The sequence below is a fragment of the Marasmius oreades genome, chromosome 7 (genome assembly GCF_018924745.1).
Source record: "Marasmius oreades isolate 03SP1 chromosome 7, whole genome shotgun sequence".
Taxonomy (NCBI): Eukaryota; Fungi; Basidiomycota; class Agaricomycetes; order Agaricales; family Marasmiaceae; genus Marasmius; species Marasmius oreades.
In genome coordinates, this window is record NC_057329.1 from 1,672,018 (window position 1) to 1,694,402 (window position 22,385).

Here is a 22,385-nt window from a genome sequence, read left to right on the forward strand (position 1 = left end):
TAGCAATAATTTATTTCAAAGGCGAGTGGCGGCGCATTGAAGCACCGCCATCGCAGAACCATAAAAGGCAGTCAGCAGTGCCACAGAGACTGCCAAACGCATTCGTATTCTGTCATGGGTCGCAGTAGAAGCGCATCTTCAGCTAGCAGCGGTTCTAATTCCTCCTACGACAGGAAGGGGAAGAAAGACAAGAAAGACAAGAAAGAAAAAAAGGACAAGAAAGGTAAGAAAGAGAAGGAGGATAAGAAGGACAAAAAGGATAAGCATGCCGATAAAGACGTTCGTTGTCAGATGTTGTTTGTTAGAGTGCTCATCTTGATTTCAGCGACAGGGTCACTCCTTCGGTACTTCAGAAGTCCACGCCCAGCAAATGCATCAACAGATGCCCCTCATGCCCTCCTTTGATAATAGTGGCTTCCCTCAACCACCAGGCTTTCCTCAAACTCATGACCGCAGTACAGACTCCGGGAGCTTCCAGTCTCCCGCCAACGCCCCCCCTCCCTCTGGGTATAGAGTTCCGTTGACAACCACTTCCGCATTCCCTTCTCAACAAGCTGGACAACCTCCTTGTCAGGATGCGGATGGGTCTCCTATATTCATCGGTTCAGCTCTGTTCGAGAACTCTGTGCATCCTTGCAAGATTGGGCCTCATCTCTCACCCCCTTGCATGGTACCATATGGCGGTCAGGAGTACGCTCATCATGGACGATACGATTTGTTGCCCTTTGATCCCAACATCATGGAACTAGTCCCCACTTCGCGTGGCGAGATTCCTGCCGGACGTCGTCCGATTGAAGGTGGCTACGAGGAAGATGGGTCGAAGTTGTATCATGCCGTGGCTAATGTTCAGGGTCTCAAAGTCCCTGGAAAGACAGGTCCTCATCTGTTCGTCGCCTTCATTTTCGTTGATGATTTTATCTTGTAACCTGATCATTGTCATCAGCGACGGGTGCAATGTTTCATTTGGAGGGGCCGAGCTTGTCATTAATGATCGTTATGACATTCTGTGAGAAACCAGATTCTACGTTTGACCCATTTTGGACTGAAGGTTTGTGGTGCTAGGTGCTGGAGAAACTAGTCTGGTTGCAACTTGGGTAGGAATGACTGTAGGATTCGAAATATCTGATAATTACCATTCAACGAAGGGGAAAAGAGTAACTGTCGGTATGTAGAAACTTGTAATCACAACCAGTGTCTGTCATCCGTTTGGTCAAACGATTATGGTTCAGCTTCCGTGGCCATCCGGATCCAGACTTGACCTACACCTCTACACCTAATTATTACGAACAGGACGTCACGGAACGGGGGAAAAGATAGAGTCATTCATCAACTGCTGTCGGGGTATAACCAGTCATTTCGTAGCCTATAATAAACAAACAAACCATACAACGAAAGCCGTACATGAATTAATGATTGACTGAGGTTAAAGAACGTTATCATATCTCGAAAACTACCCATCATACCCACCTCCGAACTTCTGCCAAACTAGAATCTCGAACGACAAGTAGTCGTGTGTCGTTTGCAAGTGTGCTTCGTCGTGAAAGCTTTCTGACAATACCCACAGGCGAATTCTTTGATACCCAGGTGTACCTTCTTGTGATCTTTTGATTTTGTCAGTGGCGTCCCGAGCGTCGCGGAAGAGATAACTGAAGGCTTCTTACTGATGAGTCCGTGGTTTGCTGTAAATGTTTGGGTGCATAGCTGGCATAAGAACTTTGGTGAGTTCTTGCGACGTTTGTTGGCAGCCTCGATGACCCCAGCGGACGCGACCGGAGGGACGGGAGGAACGTCTAACCACTGAGAAGGGAGGGGGACGGGTCCTTCGCTAGAAAAGAAGGTCCTAGGCTCTGTGGGCATCTGGGTGATAGAAGGATGATAGCTCTGTCCTCCTGGAAGGTGTGCGACCATGTTGCCGGGCCCGCCGTCCTCCGAGTAGGTGCCACGCATCATGGACCCAATCTTGAACCCGTTGCGCGCTTCCGAAGCAGTGATATGATCATAAGGTTTGGAGAAGGTGTGGTCTTGGTTATTCCACTCCGCAGAGTAGAAACACTGTGGGGTGACGGGACTTCCTGGGCTATGGTCGTGCGGAGGCTGTGTAGAGAGGTGGATGCCCCATTGAAAGTGGGGTTGCTCGTTGATATAGTCGCCGACAAGCTGTGGCGTGATGGGAGGGACAGAGCTGGCAGGAGAAGGTTCGGAGGGGGTATTGGGGGTATGGGAGAAGCCGGCCAACTGGTTGGTCGGTGAAAGCTGAGGTATTGTGGCGGCTGGAATCAAAACAGAACATCAGATATAGAACCGCCGTCGGAAAGTGATTGATACCCACATAGTTGGTGCCTATGAGAGGTATAGGTCTCGCCGCGGGTGTTGGATTGGTAGATATGTTGATGACCGATGTCTGGGGATAGAAGAGGATAATACATAGCAAGAATTGAAGGAAGGACGAAGACTATTTACAACGGGTAGGAAAGAACGTGAGAGTACCCAAGGGAGGAGAAATTGAGCCCTCTCTCTTGTTAAATGGGCCAGGACATTACGCAAGAAACAGCCCGCAGCTGGATTGGGATGACACTCCTCTTTTCTAAAGGTCAAAACCATGCGTGACCACCGATGCTGTTGAGAACTGAGAGAGCAGCCACCGAATATACAGCAGGACGCAAAGGGAAAACAAACATTCTGACAGGGTAATTGGGACGTCAAAGCAGGTCCAGAAATTCGGAGGTGTTTTGGATCCAAACCTCAATCGTGACCGAATGATTCTTGTGATGGTTGCCAGTCTCGATGCCCGAGGTGCAGCTTCTGAACATACGCATCATGACCGATCGGCAGACCATTCTTGGGAAGTCCTTCGAATGATGATAATCAACAACCATTACATATTTTGTGGCAAACAAGTACGTGCGGAGGCTAGATGTTGTGGAGAGTTCGTGAGGTTCTGGAGAATAACCTAAGTAAGGCCACTGTTCCCGCTTCAAAACCGTCTCGGGCGATCTCTTAAGATGGCCATAACTTGAAGGACATTAAAAGGAACCCAGTCTAGCCATCGGACCATCCCATATCACTTCACCACGCGTTGTACCACAGGCGGAGCAAGCTAAATGATTGAGTTCATTCTCCCTAACGGAAAGTCATTCATGAAACGTATCATTTGATGGAATGATTAGAAAGCACTTACAACGTACACACAAGGCAACTCCACTTTGCGCTTGCACTAAGACTTTCTAGAGGTCCGACCTGATTGGAATCAACATGCGGCGAACCCTTTTTGTATTGAAAAACTCGGGCCCTTCCCACCGAATCGACAACTGAGGGTACACAGGAGGAAGGCGCGTCTAACCTTCGTTGCTCCCCGGATTCAAGGCCGAGTGTCTTGGACTGAACTTCACTGGTCGCCATCCTCGCGGAACGAGGCGGTGGTCTCGCGATAGCTGAATTCGTCAGATCTGAAGGGTAGACATTTATAAGTCACGGATTGCAACATTTTAGGAGTAGCTATAAACCTCTCGAGCAACTGGGCCTGCTATCAGCGGGCTTTTGTTTCCCTTTTACATTGCAGCGTAAAGATCCGTTGTCATGAAGTTCATCCAAAGGTTCAGATGCCGGAAAGACCCCAGTTTGTCCCGACCCTATGAAGATGAAGTCGTTGTCATAATCGTTCCACGAGATCACCGAGGGAGAAAGGGTCGGGCCAGACTCCGCGGTAAGAAGGTTTTTTCGGCAGACTGCATCTATTTCCACAAATTCGATATCACTGTCTGTTTCGTTGTCTGATTCGGGAGAATGCGCGGTTTTAGACGTAGACGCTAGAATGCCTGTGAGTAACGACACATCAACATGAATACAGTAGGCACCCTGTGTATCTTGGTTTCCGAGCGCTGAGAGCTTTAACCTGCGTTCAGCTGCCAAAGTCCGCTCTTCACGAGCACGTTTACTGAGGGAACGTCAGAGACTCATCACCTGTCAGGTGGCTCCGTGAAACACACCTTGCAGCCCTTTTCCCTTTTCCTGTTCCCTTTTCCGGATTTTTCGTATCAGTCAGAGATAGACCTTCTCCGGCAAATGCATATCTGGAATGAATTCTCGATCCGGGCTTTCGTTTCTTTGCTGTCTGGTTTCCCATGTGGCGACGGGCTTTGCGGCGTTTGAATGACGGGCGAGAGCGATTTTGAGCTCCACCACACTGTCAAAGGAGGCTGTTGTTACAGCAAATACAGGAACGGTGACAGCTCAAATGAGCGTACCATGTATTCAGGCAATTCTCCAGGATCTACACCGGCACCAGGCAAGGTGGCTGAGTCTGCAAGGCGCTTCCCAGATGACCAATATCCTGAGAAAGAAATTGGGATATAATTTATTTCGCGTTGAGGGGGAGTGAAGCACACCGTCACCGTAATATCCTTTGTCCTGTAACTGACGGACTTCATTACGCAGATCCCGCCAGAGGGTTTGGAAAGCAGGTCCGTGATTCATGTGCTTCGTGCAAGCTGTTATAAGCATTTCGAATTGGAATTGGAGGATAAATGGCGAACTTTGATATGAGCTAGCTAGAATGAGTTAATGCATCGATACCGGAGGAAAGTGATGAGTAAGTTACCTCATGGCAAAGGGTGCTCATCAACCAAGACGTTGGTAGAAATGCGCCTCCGGGACGACGCAAAACCAGTTCTGTGGCAGGCGAAATGAACAAGAACATTCGGTGATTTTTGCAAAATGTGCCGCTCACCGACGGTTTCACCATGATTCCAGTTTCTGCCAGAAAAGACAGAATTATACTCGTACTAAGAGGCTTGAATGTCATCAGGTAGAATTCTTGCGAAGCCTTAATCTCTGACCTCCTCGAAACTGTTCACAACGAATCCGTGCGCTTTCATGATTGGTCTAACTTGGGCGGCGAGAGCACGGAGAAATTGCCTGGCATTCTCTTGATCTTGAGGGTCAATTGTTGGAAGAGAAGTGATGAAGTTTATGTGAGGGTTTGGATTGGGCTCCGATTCATTGAAGCGTGTGTGAACCATGATCATGAGTACAGAATGATTTTCGCGATAGTGACGCGAGGAGTCAGATATGACCACGGTCACGGGGGAGACGCGTCTGGATCATCACGTGCAATTAGTTCGGACCCGTGCACTGCCTTCGATCTCATTTTCCTTCCGTCTCCGCAATCCCCGTTCTGTTCCAGCGTAAAAGAACTGGGATAATGTACCTACAGTATGAGATAAAGTCACCATTCTGGCTAGCAAGGTTTCCTTACCGTCGGGAGCTGTGCTTTTGCCTCATCCGACATCGCCGTTGTGTGTATAAGTGACGAGGCGGGAAGCGCTCTGACTCAGTCGTTACTTAACCATCAAAGCGTCATCCCCATCAAGGTTGGGGGTATATAAAGGTTCGTCCCATGAAGCGAATCCTTGTCATGTCTTACCCTTACAACCATGGTCAATACCAAGATGATTTTTCTACCCCTTCTACCCCTCAGTATCCTCAATGGGAAGTGCTTGAACCTCAACAACATCAAGATCCGCAACAATTAGAAGCAGACTTGCTTACGCCCACGTCCCAACATCAAGCCAATACTCCGCAACAGTTATACCATACGCCAGCACATTTAGGGGCGTCTGAGCATTTTACCACCGCCCAGCCTTCTCCAGTAGAGGCACCACCAGCTCTACTACACCGACATTCACATGAAGCCCCGGAAGCTAGCACTTCGACGTGGCAGAGAACGTCCGCACATCCGTCATCATCTCAAGCACTTTCGGGACACGCACCTCTCCGTCGTTCTCCAACTGCTCGTTCCAAGAACCGAACCAACCCATATCCGCGCCCACAGAGTACAGGACAGATATCCGCAGGTCCGGCATTGACAAGAGTACACAGAGTCGGAGAAAGAGAATCTTCTGGTGTCAGATTTGCTGCTCCGCCAATTTCTACATCAGTTTCGTCTGAAAGCAGTTCGACCGCTCCAACGAACGCACCTGGGCCTATTGTTAGTTTTGGGTCCACTGCTAGGTGTGTCCGTGTTGTTATTGGCCCGAATTTGTGGTAACTGTTTGTGGGTATATTTCTAGCGGCATGTCGCCTTACACTCCAACCATAATGCTGCCACCCAATACTCCTACTTTTCCTACCACCAACACGTCTGGAGTGCAGCCACTGCAACGCCAACGCCTTCATGATCAAGTACCAGCGAGAGGCCAAGAGGCCTTGTTGAGACCTCGACGCTACATAATTCGGTCTGACATTCAGTATGACCCCAGGACTCATGTGCTCACGGCATCGATGGAGTTGCCTGGCGTGAATAAGTCACAGTTGACGATAACTCTTTCTACTTGTCTTATAAATCGTATCAAACAAGTCATTGTTTTGGCTCATGCGAGTCCTGTGTTTCCACCTTCACTTGCTATCGGTGGTGCCGCTGCTGGCAGCTCATCGGCTGGAGGGGCGATGGATGGAAGTAGAGCTACAGCTGGCAGCGGCGACGCTGGCGGAGGGAATGAGGGGACTTCACATTACCAAGTTCGAGAGCGACGCTACGGCGAGTTTTCGAGAACATTTGTTGTTCCAGCCGAAACCGAAGTGCGCATCATTCCATTTCTCAGAACACCTTTCCTTTGTTTCACTCGTGCGACTCTCTTTCCACCCTCTCTCAATTCTAACTCTTTACTCTTTACTCTAGCTCGAAGACATCGATGCAGCGATGGCGGACGGATTGCTCACCCTCAAGATAGCTTGCGGTCCACCAGCAGAATCCGCTAATGTGCAAGTCGTACCCATTCGATGAGCTCTCGCCTGCAGCTTTGGAGCAAATCTCTTGAGAACCTTATGAATTTCCCTACTCCACCAATTTTCTTGAATCGCTCGGAGAGCCCTGCTGTCTCAAAAACGCTGTGCATAAATGCTAAGTGTTCAGGATCTGTTGTTTCTCGCCTGGAACTACTGCGATACACATAATCATCTCCTTGTAATACTCCATAGCGGCAACATGTCGCTAGACTTCTTGCATTCACTCGTCGCGTGAAACACCATACCATCCTGCATCCCCTACCCTCGCCGTATACATACTTCATTGATACCGATACATCCGCTCTTGATTTGTAATTTTAGTGCTTGCGTCTTGCGTTCAACTTGCTTTCTTGCTCGAATTGGGTTGTTCTCCTTGTCTTTATTACATTGCATAAAAAGTTCTGACGAAATGAGTCGAAAATTCTATTTGACAAACATTCTACTATGGTATACACAATTCTAATGGGTACATACTCAAACATTTAAGGGCGGCAACTTGGTGGCCAGCTGTGGTCTGCCTACCAATGCCTCGACCAGGTCCTTCATACCCAACCACCAAGGGTTCCTTCCTCTCCTGTTTTTCATATCGGCCTGGCCTACCATGTCTTGAACAGGCATCAACTGAATTGAGCTAGCCTGGACGGTGATCACAGCAGCTGACCCCGGGAGCGCATGTCTGGTCTTGGGAGGCTGATTCATCAAAATTTCGTGTTGCCTTTCAATAAAAGACATGCATTTCAAGGAAAGTCGTGCGGCACGAGAGCGGTCCATCGGAGACGGTATACCTCCTTGAAGTGTATGCCCAAGTGAAGCGGCACGAGAGTCAAAGAGGGAACCGCCTTCCTCTTTGAACATTTTCATGATCACGTCGGTGGTGTACACTTCTGAGGCAGCCTCATTTCTGCACGGGGAAGGAGTGAGTACGGTTGTGTAGGTTCTAAGGCAATATGGGAATCGCATACCTGATGACGAGACGCCCTTCAGCTCTACCCTTTTCGTCTAATGTATATCTCGTCTTGAGGAAGCGTACATCTCTTCTCAGAGTATCCAGACCGATACCGTGCTCAGGCGTGTACACTAGCGAGGCGCCCGTCTACCCAAACAGAAACATTGACTCGAAAAAATAGAGATAACGAAAGGTCAACTTACCGCCAAAGCACCCATTATGGCAATGTATCCGCACTTTCCGCCTTGTGTTTCGACAACGAATACTCGATTCCTACTCGCGCTTGCGCTCTGCTTGATCGCATCGCACGCATCCACAAGCGCGTTTAAACTGGTATCGCTACCCAAGCTATACTCCGTGACTGGGACATTATTGCTAATTGTGGCGGGTAAATGGACCAGTGGGATGTGCAATGCCGGGTAATGCTTTCTCCCTTCCTCCAGGATCAAGAGAGAACTGAAGGCCTCGAAACCGCCAATCATCAAGAGAGCACTAAACGAATGCTGTTGGAATTTAGAGGCGACTGCTCCTAAATCAATCGAAGGTAAGGTTCGATTTGTTCCAAGTTCTGAGCCACCCCGAGCGGTCCACGAGTCGACGCCTAACCAGGAAAGTTCATGAATGTGGTCATCTAACAGACCACGGAAACCATTATGGATCGCAATCGGAACGTGGCCATAACGGAGACACCAACGCGCTGCAGCACGAGTAGCTGCATTCATGCCCCCAGCAGGTGCACCCATGCTAATTAGAGTCAGATGGGAAGTCAGGAATTGGCAAAAGAAAACGGAATACACACTGCATAATGGCAACACGCATTCTCTGTAACAGATCATATCAGCGACAGCATGCCCGATTAATAGAGAGTTGACCTTGGTCTCCGGTATTGTCTTTGTCTTGTGGTCTAAGGTGGAAATAGCCATAAAGCCTTCTAGACTTTCTCTAAATTCAGGGTCTCGTAGCGACATGGCTTTGTCAAATTCCTTGGCTTCAATAGCATCTGCGACAGAACGGGTCTTCCATAAAAAGAGTTTAGTAGGTTGAGTATATTCAGGCCTAAAGTCCACTACCATTGCAACGGCGTCCACAAGAGGTACCCTTGTGATTTTATTTTCCTGGATTCCGATCATATATGAGGGCGTGTCCGGAGTAGCTTCCATGAGCGCCTGGACTGCCTCGACGCCTTGGATAGTAGGCTGAAATCATTCCTCAAAGAGCCATTCAAAGTTCAAGATATAAAGTTTGATCGCACCAAGATGCGGTCAAACGCGCACGGCCTCCCCCCTCGCTGAGTATGCCCGAGAGTAGTCACGCGAGTGTCTAATCCCAATCGTTCAGTCAGGACATCCTTCACATAGTCAGCTTTGATGGGATTCAAGAATTTATCGAGAGCGCCTTCGGCGACGATGACAATTGTTTTACGCTTGCCCACTTCGCGGTGCTACCGAAAAGGGTGAGCTTTGCACGGCTCGAGTAAACTGAAACTCACGCGTTGAATGCATTCACACATTTCATCTTCCCAAGATTCCGTGTCCGGTGGTCGTTCAGGGATGAAAATGAAATCTGCGCCTCCACTGTAGACCGAAATAGGTTAAATTCCATCAAATCCGAGTATGCCAAAGTATACCTGACGCCCGCGAGTAAGGCAAGCCAACCACAATGTCTTCCCATGACCTCAAGAACGAACGCCCTGGAATGACTTGCGGCTGTGGAGTTAATGTTGTCTATGGCTTCACATATTCGGTGTAGGGCGGTTACAGCACCGATAGTAAGATCCGTCATGGACATGTCATTATCGATAGATCCTACGAGACCGACAATTTTGAGATGGGTATGAGCGGTTGCTTGCTCTTTGGTGATGATCGCTAGTGAATATGGCAGTGAGCCATCATAATGTCGAAGATTCCACTTCAACTCACATTCCGATAGTAATTTTGCTACTAGGTTTGGCCATTCGGCCCTAAAGATGTCTGCACCAGTCAAGCTTCCATCACCACCACACACTACGAGAGCGTCGATTCCTTCTTTGATCAAATTGTAAGCTGCGGCTAGTCTACCCTCTGGGGTTCTGAAAGCTTTGGATCGAGCACTTCCAATCAGAGTTCCGCCCTGTAGATAGATCGTAAAGAGTTTCCCAATCAGAATCAGGGATGATATATGCTAAATTAGAAACGTTACCTCACTGAACCAGCCACGAACATCATCCCAGCCGACTCGAACGATGTATCTTCCTTTAAGGGTTCTTCCACTGATGTAGTCACCTGTTCCATCTCTAAGTAACTGTCCGTCGCCAAAGCGAAGGTTGTGGATGAGGTTGATATCTCCATCGGTTTCTGGTGGGAGATCGGGAAATGCTGGGGGTGCAGGTTCAGGTTCAGGTGCTTCAGTATTGCCACGGACAAGGCCTTCATATCCTTCTCTGACAACCCAGACCTGGCATCCTCTGTAGAACCGAGGACTTAGATACGCAAAGATGATCCAGGATGATTCACGTACTTCAAAATTCCTCCTCGGACCACAGCACGTACTACCGCATTCATCCCCGCGCTGTCGCCTCCCGAAGTGAGGACTGCGATCTTCATGATTATTTTCGAGACTTTGGACAGACAAATAGGAAGAGAACGCAAGAGTTGAGATGGCACTAGCGAGAGTGCAGTGCGCGTGATAGCACCGAAAACTCCGCCCGCTGATTCGGGAAACGACGCACGCGTAACATCGACGTGCGGCGACAGGACAATGATTTGATTACCGTACAGGTAATTCAAAACTTTACAACTGCAGTTATTTCTTGCCCTTCCCCCCTTTCGTCTGCCCAGTACATGAGGGTGACCCCTATGTTTGCCAGATCCACGTGACCTACAGAAGGTCGCGTTGTTGTGAGACGCAAACAAGCGAAACTCGGTTGGTTAAGGGCACCATGTCAAGTTCTTCCTTCCTCCAAGATAATTCCTTGGGAACTCATCCAGAGATATCTCTAGGGTCACTACCCTCGAATACCTCTTTCTCGACCCCCGGAAGATCATTACACGCCACCAGTTCGTTACGAGTACCCTCAACGTCCTCTGGAACTACCGCTATTTCCTCAGTTCCTATATCTACACCATCTCCTCCATCAATACCCTCCATTCGACATAAACGAAGACCATCTGGGCTAGATGATTCGTTGTTGTCGAGACGATTGGAGTTCGAACATCAAGATGCAGATGAACTTGATGATGATCTGGTCAAGACACCTGCAGTAGAGAAGAACGGAAGATGGGGCTCGACCGATCCTTCAGCTCTAGAAACTCCACTTACAGAGAACAAGAGCAGACCGAAGCATCGAAAAAGGTCTAGCACGGCTACTGGTACTAAAGGCGTGACCTTGACGCTCCGCGATCAGGAGAAAGTGCGTTCAACAAGGCTTATTCTTCATGTCATATCCAATAATACATTTGTTTACTTCAGCATATCGACAGCTTAACTAAAGAGAACTTTGACCTCAAGCTTCGCGTTCACTTCCTTGAGGAACGTTTAGCAGAACTTGCGCCCGAACAGATGGATGCCGCGCTGAAGCAAAACATTACCCTAAAGGTTGAAGCCTTGAACAGGGGACGCGAATGTAAGAAAATCAAGAAAAGTTTACACGAAGCTGAGAGGGAAATCGAGCGGTTACAGCGTGGCGCAGGTTCTCGTGCCCGGGAACGCGAACTTGAGGAGAAGTTAGAAGAACGGGAGAAAGAAATCCGTGAGCTTAGATGGAGGCAATCTACTGGCAGAAATTCTACCTCTGGAGTAGATTCTGTCGTCAGAGGACTTGAAGCCAGGAACGAAGAGCTAGAGGATGAACTAGAAAATGCGAGGGGTTTACTTCAGGATAATCTAGTTGAGATCGAGCAGCTTCAAGAAATGGTGGAAAACGGCAGCAAGTCACACTCGTCTTTTGCGAGTGATCGAAGTCGGCGACGCGACGAACTCGAGAGTGAGATAGAGAAGCTCAAGGTGAAGATCGATGATCAAACAGGATTGCTTGAGGAGAAGGAGGATCAGAGACTCGATTTACTAGATGAATTAGAGGCACTACAACTTGATCTGGAACAAGTTCGCCAGAAGCAGGCAGAGGCCTCAATGGCTCGTAGCGAGAGTCGTGCTCAAATGCTGGAGGAGAGAGAGGAAAGAGAGGCGGTTGAAGAAGATCTGAATGCCATCAAAGATCGACTAGCTGCAGCTTTGATTGAACTTCAGCAGAAGGAGGATGAAATTGAGCGGAAGAATCAGGCGCTGGACGATTTGATGGCCGAACATGAGCGAATTGTGGCACAAGTTGAAGAGGAATGGAGAGGGGAAGTCGATGAAGCAAGACAACAGGTCGAGGAACTTCGCGATGTAAGCTATGATACTCTTTTGCAATCTTGGCATATTGAACAATGCCCTCTAGGTTCTTGCGGAACGTGAAACCGAATCCAAAGAACTTCGCTTGAACATCTCTGAACTTGAAGCCGGAGCCAACGACCTTCACAATAAGTTTGAAACGACCCTCGCTCACCTCGAAGAAGAGGCAGAGAGCAAGGACGTTGAAATCGAAGCATTGAATGAAACAATTCAGCGACTCGGAAATCAGATCTATGATCTCGAGGACGAGAACGACAAGATGAAGGAATTGAGGGAAGAGGAATCGACTGAACATGATAGACTGGAACAACTCGTTGCCGCCCTCAAAGAAGTATGGTTCTCTGTCTTTGTTCGAAACTTTTCTGACGATCTATTGACGATCTGTTAGAAACTCGCAACACTGAAGCTAGAGCTAGACGAGATGACCGAAGCCTACGAGACGTGTAGTGAGGAGATCCATGCGCATCGATCAAGACAAGAGGAACTTGCAATACATGTGGAATCCCTTGTCGAGGAACTTCAAAGCGAACGGGAGACTCGTGAACGCTTAGCAGCAGATTTGGATAACGCAGTCAAGGAACACGAGGCGGAGCTGAGACAAGAACGCCGAGCTCTCGAATCGAAGGAGTCTGCCTTACAAAGTGCTTTGAATGACTTGGCGCGTACGGAGTCATTACTGTCCCAACGCGAGTCTGATTTAGAGCAAGTGCAATCCGCTTTGAGGACGTTTGAGCAAGAGTCGAAGCGAGCTGGAGAGTCCAATTCGACCGCGAGGTTCTCCTTGCAGCTTGAGGTTGATCGGCTCAAAAGGGATTTGGAGCGGCTCGAGGATGAGTTGTCGCGGGCGAGGAAAGACTTGGGTGAGAAGGATGCGCGAAGTCGCGACAGGGACGGAGAATTGGCCACGTTACACGCTGAGAATAGGGATCTGGCCAGTCAGCTGTCGGCGCAAACCCAGGCAAGATTGAATATCTCGGAAAAATTGGACAGCGTCCAGGTAGCTTTGAAGTCGGCGGAAGCAGAGCTTGCGATGTTTAAGGGTAAAGTGGCGGAGTTGGAACTGAGGTTGTCGAAGGACCAGCGGTCGCTGTTGAATGCAGAGGCGCAGTACCGAGACCAGCTGACCGAAAGAAATACACTGCTCCTGACGATTTACCAGTACATGGATAAAATCTTGGGGGTCGATAAGACACCGGTGAGTAAGGATTCATATAGAGCTTTTTTCAGCTCACGGTCATTCTAGAAAAAAGGCGGACAGGCGGAGACGAAACCGTTTACTAATTTCGCTGTATTCCACGACAACCTCTTGACACGACTGAAGACTCTCAGTCAGATCCATGGAGAGTTTGAGAAACGGTGCAAGGAAGCTGAGGGAAGGTTCATGGAGAAGATATCGGAGATGAGGAAGCAGTTAGATAATCGGTGGAAGCAAATTGATAAGTTCGAAACAAGTGTCAGGGCGTACGCCGATGCAAAAGCTACATGGAAGAGGAGGATGAGTGCGAAGGAGGGGGAGTTGGAGGCTATCAAGGTAAACCCCGCCAGAGTTGTTCTTTCGTTCCGAACTGACAATTTCCCAGGCAACGAATGCAGAACTTACTGGACAGCTCTCAGGAGTGTCGAGACGGCCTGGAGGTCAAGACAGTATGGAGATTAGATCGTTGTCCGCCCGAGCTGTGAATGCGGAGAGGAGGCTGAATAATGCACAGAATCAGCTGGCGGCGACAGAGGAGAGGATTGCTCAGATGAATCTCAAGGGCAGTACTGCGGATGCGAAATGGGAAGCAAGGGTGAAAGAATATGAATCTCGATTGAAGGCGGCGGAGGAGAGGGTGAAGAGAGAACGGCAAGGTTCTAAGGAGAGGGTTGCTGAGCTGGAGAACAGTGTCAAGTACGTCCTCAATCTCTCATATTCAAGTGCCGTTTACTCAACTCGATGGCCTACAACAGGATGCTCCAGCGACAACTTGAGTTGGCACAAAAACGAAGCCAGCAACTAACTGATGTTGTGGAGGTGAATAAAGTTGGAAAACCGACCTCACCAAGCTCTAATCATTCCAAGTAACGACTTGCGACCGGCAGCCCGGCAGGATAGGTAGGGCATACATAGTAACTTACTCCTCATTATAATATTTTTTTGCTATGATTTACAGTAATCTTGCCTTTGATCACGTGCATTGAGATTTGCTTTTGATTGCAATTGTTTGGATCCGAGCGTTGATGGGATAGACAGATCCGTGCTTCACCCACGCCTTTGTTTATGACCATCATGCCTCAGGCCAAACGTCCACCGCTTCCCACTCGCCACGCCAACCAGTACATTAAGAATATTCGTACGCACCCTCCAATGGTCCTTGCCACTCTGGACATCTGATTTTAATCCTAGTCGTATCAGGGACCTTACCGCCAGTCAAGTATCAAGTCCTTAACTGTCAAGGAAATGATATCTTGGTCTGTCTGCTCTTATCAATCGAGTTCCATGTTGACTTATGCTACCTCAGGTCGGAAGGATGAAGATTGATACCCCCACGGTATGCCAATAACTATCCAACACCAGTCCCTGTCTTACACGCCATCCATATTTCACAGTCCACCGGCCATGCGTTCATTCTTCGACGATTTGACACCAATGCCATCAGTCTTACTACCATGTTCCGTGCTGCCTTTCCCAATGCCTCGGACCAGGAAGAAAAGGATGAAGTGCAGTGGGTGAAAGATGCCTACGATCTCACTGGAAACAATGGTTCATCAAAGGACACGTCGATCACGCGTCTGGCAGGTACATGGGTGTCTCCTAGGGTGGCATTGGAGCTTGGGAAGGCCTATATGTTGGGAGATATCATTACCACTGTGGTTCAGGCTCAGCCAGATCCCAGTATCAACTATAGAAGAAGCGGAAAGGGCCAGCTGACGCCAAAAGCTTCTACGAACGTCCTGGTATCTACAGAAGTGGTTGAAACGGTTCAGCTTTCAACCAAGGCAAGTAATGCAGCGGCGTCCTCGGCGTCCTCACCAGAACAGAAACCCACCAAACGACGGCGGGAGGCATCCGCTGTCCCTGAGCCCTCTCCTCCGAAGATCAAAACTTCTGTCAGTGTCGAAGAGAAATCCCAACCCCGTCGATCGACAAGAACGAGGAGTCCCCCGCCCAAAGTCCCTCCCTCTACGAGTATGATAGCAGTGGCCAATAAAGTGGCCTCTGGCTCGCCGACGAAAACACCTTCAAAGCGTTCCACACGCAGGGCCGTGAAGCAGGAGGAGGCACCCGTCACGCCAGGAGGATCCGAAGAAACCGCTTATGAGGAAAGGGAAGACGAAACTCAAGCCGCTGACGATATCGCTGGTTCGCAGTTGCACGAGCAAGATATCGCCGAGCAGAAAGATCTCATTGCGGATTTGAAGAGGAAGAGAGAGGAAGCGTTGAAGAACGAGGATGCTGAGATGGATGATTCCGAAACTTTGAAGAATAAACGAGCGAGGGAAGATGAAAACCAGAAGCTCCGATTCGACTTCAAAGAGCCAGAAGTTGGGGAGCGGGCTATTGCGACCAACAGACGTATACTGGGACAGCTCTTAGAGGAGCCGAGGAGAAGATCGTTGGCTTGGGGTGTGGCAGCATTTGTATTTGGCGCAGGTGCTGTGTAAGTGATTACTTTATCTCAGTGCAGAATCGTGTTCTGACCTTTTTGCAGAACGTTATTACCCAACTTCCTATAACAACCAACTTGTACACTTGGTCTTCTCTCTATTCTTTCTCGCTGTGCTTATTTCTTTGGTTATGTGTCTATGTCAATCAGACCACTGTCTCGTTTTTGTCCCACCCCGTTCTTTTTATCCTTATAGTTGTTTTCCCCTTCGGATGTATGAATATACGCGTCGTGTCATGTTCTTCGAAATGCCTACTTACGTTATCCAGCGTGCATATGTCACCTTGACAACGACGCCACCCTAGCCTTAAATAATGTATCCGCCATCTTTTTCGTGGTTTTCCGGTTTTTCGTTTGATTGTGTGTTGTAGGTAGAGAAATTCGATTTACCCGCATGACGATGGGAAGATAGACTAGAACTAAGTAAGAATAGGTACGCAGAAATGGAGCAGATGACGCATTGAGACAAAGGCTGCATATTTACTACTGATTCACTTCAGGTTTACATATCATGGCACCGTCTTCTGCGTATAGCCCGGAGATGTAGAGCTCACCAGTTAATGGGTCATGAAGACCGGTGGTAGATGTCGAGAACACTGAGCCGTCACTTTGGAAGAGAGTCTCGATGGTATAAGGGGCAGGTGGAGGGGGTACTTTCGTGTTCAATGAGAGCGGCGCATGGATATCAAAAGTCTTTGTCTCGTTCGGCGTTGCTTTCGGGCTACCATCTATATTGATCTGAATAGCGACGACCCAACTAGGTGCATACTCCCTCTTTCTCGCGATGAATTTGAGCAATGAAGGGAAATGAGGGTGGCCTGCTACGACGATTTCGGATGGTGAGGTCCAAGCAAGGTTGTCGACGCTGAATGGAAGTTGGATGGTGTGGACGTGTGTGACAGATGGTGAGGGGGATTTTGTGATATTGTAGATGTATACCTTGCCGACTGTCGTGGATGCTACGGCTAGTTGTGAGCCTTGCGGTGAGACTGCCACGCCATTAGAGAAGGAGATGAATGGTGCAACGACTGAATGGGAAATGGTGCTTTGTTCTGACTCCGCTCGTCCGTCGAGTGAGACGTGAGATACGAAACCCAGGGGAAGTGTGAGGAGTGTTTCCACTAAGGGAACAAAAGATCCTAAGATCGGGAGTCTTCGGGTGAAGAGATGGTCATTGGTAACGAAGAAAGAGGTTGGGGAAGTCAAAGCTACAGAGTTCGGAGAAATGAACAGTGGGTGGCTTAGCGTCTGAAGATACTTTGCGAGTGTGGGTTTGGCAGGATCAACGAGGAACTGCTCAATGACCGTTTTCTGGCGAGCATGGTTGACAACGTAGAGATACGATGCGTTCCCTCCGTACGAAGGATAGACTTCGATTCCTAGCGGGTGAAAATCATGCCCAGCTGGGTATTCCTCCAGGGAAATTTGAACAGTTTTGGATGTTTGAGGTGTATAAAGCCACAACGAACCATGAGGTTCAGGATTTTTCAGAGGACCCATTACGGTGTTCCATTCTCTTCGTCCAGCATCGCAGCTGAGAATAACTTTTCTCTCGGTCAACTTTCCAGCATCGTCATGCATTTCCCAGAAAGTCGCGTCCTCGCAATGTTTGAGCAGGCCGTTCTGTTCATCCTTCAGTGTTGAACACTGGGTGAGATAGTTGCCAGCATGGTAGTAGCCTTCAGGGAGATCTGGGGTTGTGAAGATCGCGTTTTTGAGCCCGTATTTTGCTTTCCAGAGTTGAAGACTCTGTGAAAGCGATGATTATTTAACCTTGAATCTTTAGAAGACCACTCACCAACAGGGCGACGGCGATGGCGAAAAAGGTTCTCATCGTCGCTCCAGATGAAGCTCGCATGGGGTACGTGGCACGTTATGTTTTGGTCCTACAGAGCAGCGTCAATCGACGTATGTTGACCTCTGTATGTTTTCTGCCTGTTTTCTGCCTGTCTTTCGATTCGGAAGCTACTTTATGTGAACACGACGGTAAGCGTGGTCCAGTCTCAATATCAGGACTATCCTCTACTTTGTTCCGCCTTGCAGTTTCTTTCTATTCACCGACGTTCTGAGATACGATAATGACCTCGAAGCACCAGCGGTGAAGTACATATAGTCATGTAAGAGGAGGTACTTCGCTTGACCTCGTCATACTTTGGCGCGTCGATTGACTAAATCTCTTACGGTAACCACCATCCAGTCTCCACTTGAGGCACACCACCACATGCGTCCTAATAGTAATACGAACTAAGCTTTGCTCGTTCACTTCACCTACACCTCATGTCAAACCCCTCCTCAAAAGTGATATTCCTAACGTTCTTTCTCCTCAACTGTCTCTTGTGGTCCAATAGCCGGTATGGGAATACATTCCGCACTTCGACGAATGTTCAGACAAGCCTAGTAAAGCGGGTCTTGGATGCACTAGAGACTCCGAACGAGGTGCGTCCCTAGGTAATTACTCAAACCACAGGAAACACTCATGCATATGTGTCGATTTCCAGTGCCATCCTATTACCTTTCCAGTTGACCAACAGTGTCCCCATGTTTCTGAATCTTGTCCCAGATTCGACTCTTTCCTCTCAATACAATATCTTAGAAACTACTTTTGTACTGACGCCTCGTTGCGGTCTGCGTCATTCGTCGGTCTACTCGTCTGGCTCATCTTCCTATTTTCAACTCTCGGAATCAGCGCCTCTGATTTTTTTACACCCAATCTTGCTACAATCGCGCAGATGCTCGGTTTGGACGAAAATGTTGCCGGAGTAACATTTTTGGCCTTTGGGAACGGCAGTCCAGACTTGTTTTCGACGTTTTCAGCCATGCGCGCGAATTCCGGTAGCTTAGCTATCGGTGAATTGTTAGGCGCAGCCTCATTCATTGTCTCGTGTGTCGTGGGCTCAATATGTATCATCAAGCCGTTCCAAGTCAATCCCAGGCCATTTCTTCGAGATGTTGGATTTTTTACGGCAGCCGTCACGATGCTACTTGTCATCTTGTGGGATGGTCATATCCGACCTTGGGAGGCTGCTGCGATGGTTTTACTCTATTTGACCTACGTTTCTCTCGTTGTGATTGGGACATGGTGGGATAGAAGGAAACTAAGATTGAGGGTGAACGAGGCAACGGCTCGTGCGGAATACCAGGACGACGACATCCCTCCCGGTTTTGATATCCCTTATCGAGATGAACGTAAGTAGTGCTCACAATGCATCAGATTCCGCAACTTACTTCAAAGAAGCTTCTCAACAAGTACTCTTACCTCCTTCTCCTGGCACCCCCAGAGCAAGGGCAATATCGCAGCCGAATCCCCCAAGAATATCGACCGATGTTGCGAGCCGCCCCTACTCTCGATCGCCTTCACCTACTCCCCGAGCTTCCCCTCAGTTCTCTCATTTGCCTTCGTTCTCTCTTGTGGGAGCTCTTGAGTTTCGACAGGTGGTTGCATCGCTTCGACAGGACGCTTCCGGTTCATCCTTACATATGTTTGATAGTCCAATCACGCCTTACGCCGGTGGTCATTATCATCCCTCTACTCGGTCACTTCCCAGAACACCGCGTGAAAGTGCTATAAATCCCTTCGACGAGTCTCTAGGCCTACCCTTAAATTCCAGATCGCCACAAATCGTTGTTGGCGATACTCCTCATGGTTTCGCACGGAGTGGACAATATTTCGACGACGATCCTTCACCTTCCATGTCATCCATTCCAGCCATTCAGCACACCCCAGCATCACCGACAGCAACCGAAACGGACTCTGAATCTCAGTTGCATTCCAATCAACAACCAACGAGATGGAGGAGGATAAAATATGTTTTGAGTTCAATATACCACACGTTGTTCCCCTCCTTACATCACTTCAAAAATCAGAGTGTCCTCGGGAAGATCGTAGCTGTGTTTGCAGCACCTGCGGTCACGATGCTTACGCTCACACTACCTGTGGTAGTCACCCCTTATGAATATAGCCGTGTGCCAGGAAGGGAGAAGCCGGTGACGCGAGAGGATGGGAATAGTCATAACTTGATAGGATTTGAAGAAGAGGGTGTGGAGAGGGTGTTGGTTGCCGAAGAAGACGTGCAAGAAGAGATGCATGGAGTTGAGTTCAATAAGTGGTTGACGGCTGTTCAGTGCATGTTGGGCCCAATATTCAGTGTTGGAGTGTTGTTCAGTGCGTGTTGATTTCTGTTATATCTCTGTTCACTCTGACAGTTGTTTTTTGTTACAGACGGGAACTCCAAACAGCCGTGGTTATTTTTGGCAGTTGGTATTGCTGGGTTCGCTGCTGCAACGTTAGTAATTGTGTTCGCGGAAAGAGGAGATAACTCCGCTTTTATGATGGCGAGATGCTCCATGGGATTCATTGTCGCTGTCGTTTGGATCATGGCTATTGCGGACGAGGTCGTCAGCGTTCTTCAGGTGCGTACTTCTCGGGTACCCATATTTTTAGTATGTATAAGGCCTTTGTTCTCTAGACATTTGGTTTCATTTTTGGCCTCTCCGACGCAATCATAGGATTGACTATCTTCGCCGTCGGGAACTCGTTGGCTGATCTGGTTGCAAATATGAGTATTGCTGCAAGTATCACCTCGTCATCCCTCATTCCAGTCATTGACGTCGTCTTATTGAACAGGTATTCGCTCCCATCATGGGTTTCTCAGCCTGCTTTGGCGGACCAATGCTCAACATATTGTTGGGCGTTGGGATCTCGGGCTCATACATTACGTCCAAGACAGGTGTACCGTACAAATTGCACTTCGGCACGACGTTGTTTGTGAGCTCGATAGGTCTGTTGGCATTGTTGGCTTCAACGCTTATAGTGGTCCCTTTGAACGGGTATCAGTTGACGAGGCCGTGGGGAATATTTTTGATTGCTTCATATATAACAATTATGGCTATCAATGTTGTTGTAGAGTTGAGAGGGTCGGGTTGATGATGGGGTGCTTCCAGGTACTGGGACGCTCGAGGGACGCGGTGTTGTGATTTGGACAGCCATGTTACTAGTTATTGTATTCGCAGGAAATGAAATAATATTACCAGGTTCAAGTGAAATGAACTTTTTCGTCTTTTTTTTACCGTTCTTTGTGTGTCGGAAGTGCTCGCCCTACGTTTCGGCAAACGACTCGGACGCGCTCGCCGCTAAGAATTTAAACATGGCCTCTCCCATCCAATGCACAGAGTCTTTCGAAGGAGTTGTTTTCACAATCATGACTCTCGTGATGTATAGGTACTTTAATAGGTTACGGTAGCAATACCCACCTCCGATTCTCCAGGCTCACTACTGGGCAACCCATCGACCGTACGCTCGTAAGCCGTCGACAGTTTTGCTCTTTATTTCACTGTCGATTTCAATTTTTCTGTCCACTTACTCCTCCTCGCCTTTACTTTTCCATAGAAAATGAACTTGACCTTCCCGGCTACCGGCAGGCAACAAAAGACGAAGAGAGTGAACAGGATCATCCCCAGCAGCGGAACCATCCCGAAAAGGGCTGTGACTGCCCACTTCCAGGGTGTGAAAGATACGTCCAAGGCGACCTAGTTTCGGCTGTCAGTAATCAAATGTCGATAATCAAGTACCTCTTGTGACTCGTCGACATGAGCTATCGTACCTCATCTAGATTCTTCCTGTTATAATAACAGACATGTGATGTACCAACGGCATATCTGTTTTTGAAATCTTCAGCCTTTGCATGATCTTTTGAGAAGTTTTGTGTAAAGGAAACATTTCTGAATCCGGAGGTACCGTAAGGAATGTACGACAGTCCAAGTAAGACGGAGTAACAGGTGGGACAAGTGACGGTACAGGACTCGTGAGAGGTTGAGGAGCAGCATGAGCAATCGCACCTAAACAGAAGAACAAACGACTTTGAAGAAACTATCTCATCGTGAGGAGAAAATGCTCGTACGTGGATTCCGTACACGATTGAGTACAGATCGTAGGCGATGAGATCCCGCCTCCGGAACAGCTGTCCGAATTACCGCATCACGTTTTATTCCTTGCATGGAAAAGGTGAAGAAACGCGCTCTTTACCTTTCAGAACAGCTCGAACAGGTGCTGCAACATTCGCTGCAACACCTATACCTTCAGATTTTCAGGAAGGTAAGACAGCTAAGTCGACTGTAGTGACGATAAAACGCACCCATCATCACAAGTCAAATCTCCCAGATTACTAGGACACGCCGAGCTATTCTTCTGACATTCCGAAGGACTATATTCCGTATCGATCTTGTTCACGAGTGAAGAACACGAGGGTGCTCCCGAAGCATCACCACCACATCCAGACTTACATTCGGTCTGGCAGCAGTAATAGCTCTTGAGGTCGGTGGATGTTACGGTGCACTGTGTGAGAGGCCAGCCATGTCGGATTATTTCTAAGAGAATACAAGGGCGTACGATGTCAATAAGACATTTCGATCGAGAAATCGAGGAGCCTCAACCTGGATAATTCACGCCAAAAAACAAACCAAAGAACAGAGCGAGGGATACTAAGAAACCCAATCCGACTTTGTACGGTGAAGGATTACTGAGGAAGGAATTCCTTATATCATGTCGACCTGAGATCCGTCCGTTTCTAGAGTATGTGGGCATAATCGGAGAAGCAGTCGACAGTGCGGACAGTGTTGGGTAGGTTCGGGTTGCGAAAAGA

At 48.5% G+C, this 22,385-nt stretch overlaps 10 protein-coding genes across 10 annotated transcripts; 5 read left to right on the top strand and 5 right to left on the bottom strand.

The window, feature by feature from the left end:
• Positions 1-114: 114 nt before the first annotated feature.
• Positions 115-1,078, top strand: E1B28_011281 (uncharacterized protein; the record flags this gene model as incomplete). The annotated part of the gene is made up of 4 exons (XM_043156300.1): positions 115-279; positions 332-885; positions 944-1,006; positions 1,063-1,078. The coding sequence occupies 4 exons, from the start codon at positions 115-117 to the stop codon at positions 1,076-1,078; spliced, it is 798 nt and encodes a 265-aa protein (XP_043006085.1).
• A 407-nt stretch (positions 1,079-1,485) lies between these two features.
• On the bottom strand, positions 1,486-2,426 carry E1B28_011282 (uncharacterized protein; the record flags this gene model as incomplete). Its single annotated transcript, XM_043156301.1, has 3 exons — positions 1,486-1,601; positions 1,662-2,270; positions 2,330-2,426. The coding sequence occupies 3 exons, from the start codon at positions 2,424-2,426 to the stop codon at positions 1,486-1,488; spliced, it is 822 nt and encodes a 273-aa protein (XP_043006086.1).
• A 597-nt stretch (positions 2,427-3,023) lies between these two features.
• E1B28_011283 (uncharacterized protein) lies at positions 3,024-5,024 on the bottom strand (the record flags this gene model as incomplete). The annotated part of the gene is made up of 10 exons (XM_043156302.1): positions 3,024-3,120; positions 3,179-3,446; positions 3,504-3,934; positions 3,987-4,183; positions 4,245-4,330; positions 4,386-4,476; positions 4,533-4,547; positions 4,598-4,668; positions 4,727-4,781; positions 4,836-5,024. 10 exons carry the CDS (start codon positions 5,022-5,024, stop codon positions 3,024-3,026), a joined length of 1,500 nt encoding a protein of 499 aa, XP_043006087.1.
• Positions 5,025-5,395: 371 nt separating this feature from the next.
• On the top strand, positions 5,396-6,971 carry E1B28_011284 (uncharacterized protein; the record flags this gene model as incomplete). The annotated part of the gene is made up of 3 exons (XM_043156303.1): positions 5,396-6,009; positions 6,069-6,576; positions 6,677-6,971. 3 exons carry the CDS (start codon positions 5,396-5,398, stop codon positions 6,779-6,781), a joined length of 1,227 nt encoding a protein of 408 aa, XP_043006088.1. The 3' UTR covers positions 6,782-6,971.
• A 214-nt stretch (positions 6,972-7,185) lies between these two features.
• E1B28_011285 (uncharacterized protein) lies at positions 7,186-10,409 on the bottom strand. Its single transcript, XM_043156304.1, has 12 exons — positions 10,226-10,409; positions 9,908-10,172; positions 9,649-9,838; positions 9,357-9,594; positions 9,219-9,303; positions 8,982-9,170; positions 8,800-8,925; positions 8,602-8,745; positions 8,529-8,551; positions 7,933-8,473; positions 7,746-7,876; positions 7,186-7,684 (listed from the first exon to the last, which is right to left on the bottom strand). Exons 1-12 carry the CDS (start codon positions 10,309-10,311, stop codon positions 7,258-7,260), a joined length of 2,445 nt encoding a protein of 814 aa, XP_043006089.1. The 5' UTR covers positions 10,312-10,409; the 3' UTR covers positions 7,186-7,257.
• Positions 10,410-10,646: 237 nt separating this feature from the next.
• Positions 10,647-14,165, top strand: E1B28_011286 (uncharacterized protein; the record flags this gene model as incomplete). Its single annotated transcript, XM_043156305.1, has 7 exons — positions 10,647-11,117; positions 11,177-12,094; positions 12,147-12,431; positions 12,489-13,295; positions 13,344-13,631; positions 13,681-13,991; positions 14,051-14,165. The coding sequence occupies 7 exons, from the start codon at positions 10,647-10,649 to the stop codon at positions 14,163-14,165; spliced, it is 3,195 nt and encodes a 1,064-aa protein (XP_043006090.1).
• A 195-nt stretch (positions 14,166-14,360) lies between these two features.
• Positions 14,361-15,817, top strand: E1B28_011287 (uncharacterized protein; the record flags this gene model as incomplete). The annotated part of the gene is made up of 5 exons (XM_043156306.1): positions 14,361-14,433; positions 14,496-14,551; positions 14,602-14,631; positions 14,690-15,741; positions 15,793-15,817. The coding sequence occupies 5 exons, from the start codon at positions 14,361-14,363 to the stop codon at positions 15,815-15,817; spliced, it is 1,236 nt and encodes a 411-aa protein (XP_043006091.1).
• Positions 15,818-16,230: 413 nt separating this feature from the next.
• E1B28_011288 (uncharacterized protein) lies at positions 16,231-17,605 on the bottom strand (the record flags this gene model as incomplete). The annotated part of the gene is made up of 2 exons (XM_043156307.1): positions 16,231-17,496; positions 17,546-17,605. 2 exons carry the CDS (start codon positions 17,603-17,605, stop codon positions 16,231-16,233), a joined length of 1,326 nt encoding a protein of 441 aa, XP_043006092.1.
• Positions 17,606-17,878: 273 nt separating this feature from the next.
• On the top strand, positions 17,879-20,802 carry E1B28_011289 (uncharacterized protein). The gene is made up of 6 exons (XM_043156308.1): positions 17,879-18,183; positions 18,246-18,933; positions 18,983-19,909; positions 19,967-20,157; positions 20,214-20,315; positions 20,372-20,802. Exons 1-6 carry the CDS (start codon positions 18,025-18,027, stop codon positions 20,669-20,671), a joined length of 2,367 nt encoding a protein of 788 aa, XP_043006093.1. The 5' UTR covers positions 17,879-18,024; the 3' UTR covers positions 20,672-20,802.
• A 550-nt stretch (positions 20,803-21,352) lies between these two features.
• On the bottom strand, positions 21,353-21,885 carry E1B28_011290 (uncharacterized protein; the record flags this gene model as incomplete). The annotated part of the gene is made up of 4 exons (XM_043156309.1): positions 21,353-21,582; positions 21,645-21,704; positions 21,770-21,820; positions 21,879-21,885. 4 exons carry the CDS (start codon positions 21,883-21,885, stop codon positions 21,353-21,355), a joined length of 348 nt encoding a protein of 115 aa, XP_043006094.1.
• Between the last annotated feature and the right edge of the window lie 500 nt (positions 21,886-22,385).

Excerpts from the sequence above, each read along its gene's own strand:
- E1B28_011289 (XM_043156308.1), top strand. The coding sequence starts at position 18,025 with ATGTCAAACCCCTCCTCAAAAGTGATATTCCTAACGTTCTTTCTCCTC. Across the intron at positions 19,910-19,966 it reads CAGTGTTGGAGTGTTGTTCA|ACGGGAACTCCAAACAGCCG; the intron begins GTGCGTGTTGAT and ends TTTTTGTTACAG. Across the intron at positions 20,158-20,213 it reads AGGTCGTCAGCGTTCTTCAG|ACATTTGGTTTCATTTTTGG; the intron begins GTGCGTACTTCT and ends TTTGTTCTCTAG.
- E1B28_011285 (XM_043156304.1), bottom strand. The coding sequence starts at position 10,311 with ATGAAGATCGCAGTCCTCACTTCGGGAGGCGACAGCGCGGGGATGAAT. Across the intron at positions 9,304-9,356 it reads GCCTTACTCGCGGGCGTCAG|TGGAGGCGCAGATTTCATTT; the intron begins GTATACTTTGGC and ends TTCGGTCTACAG. Across the intron at positions 8,746-8,799 it reads TTGTGGACGCCGTTGCAATG|ACCCGTTCTGTCGCAGATGC; the intron begins GTAGTGGACTTT and ends TTTTTATGGAAG.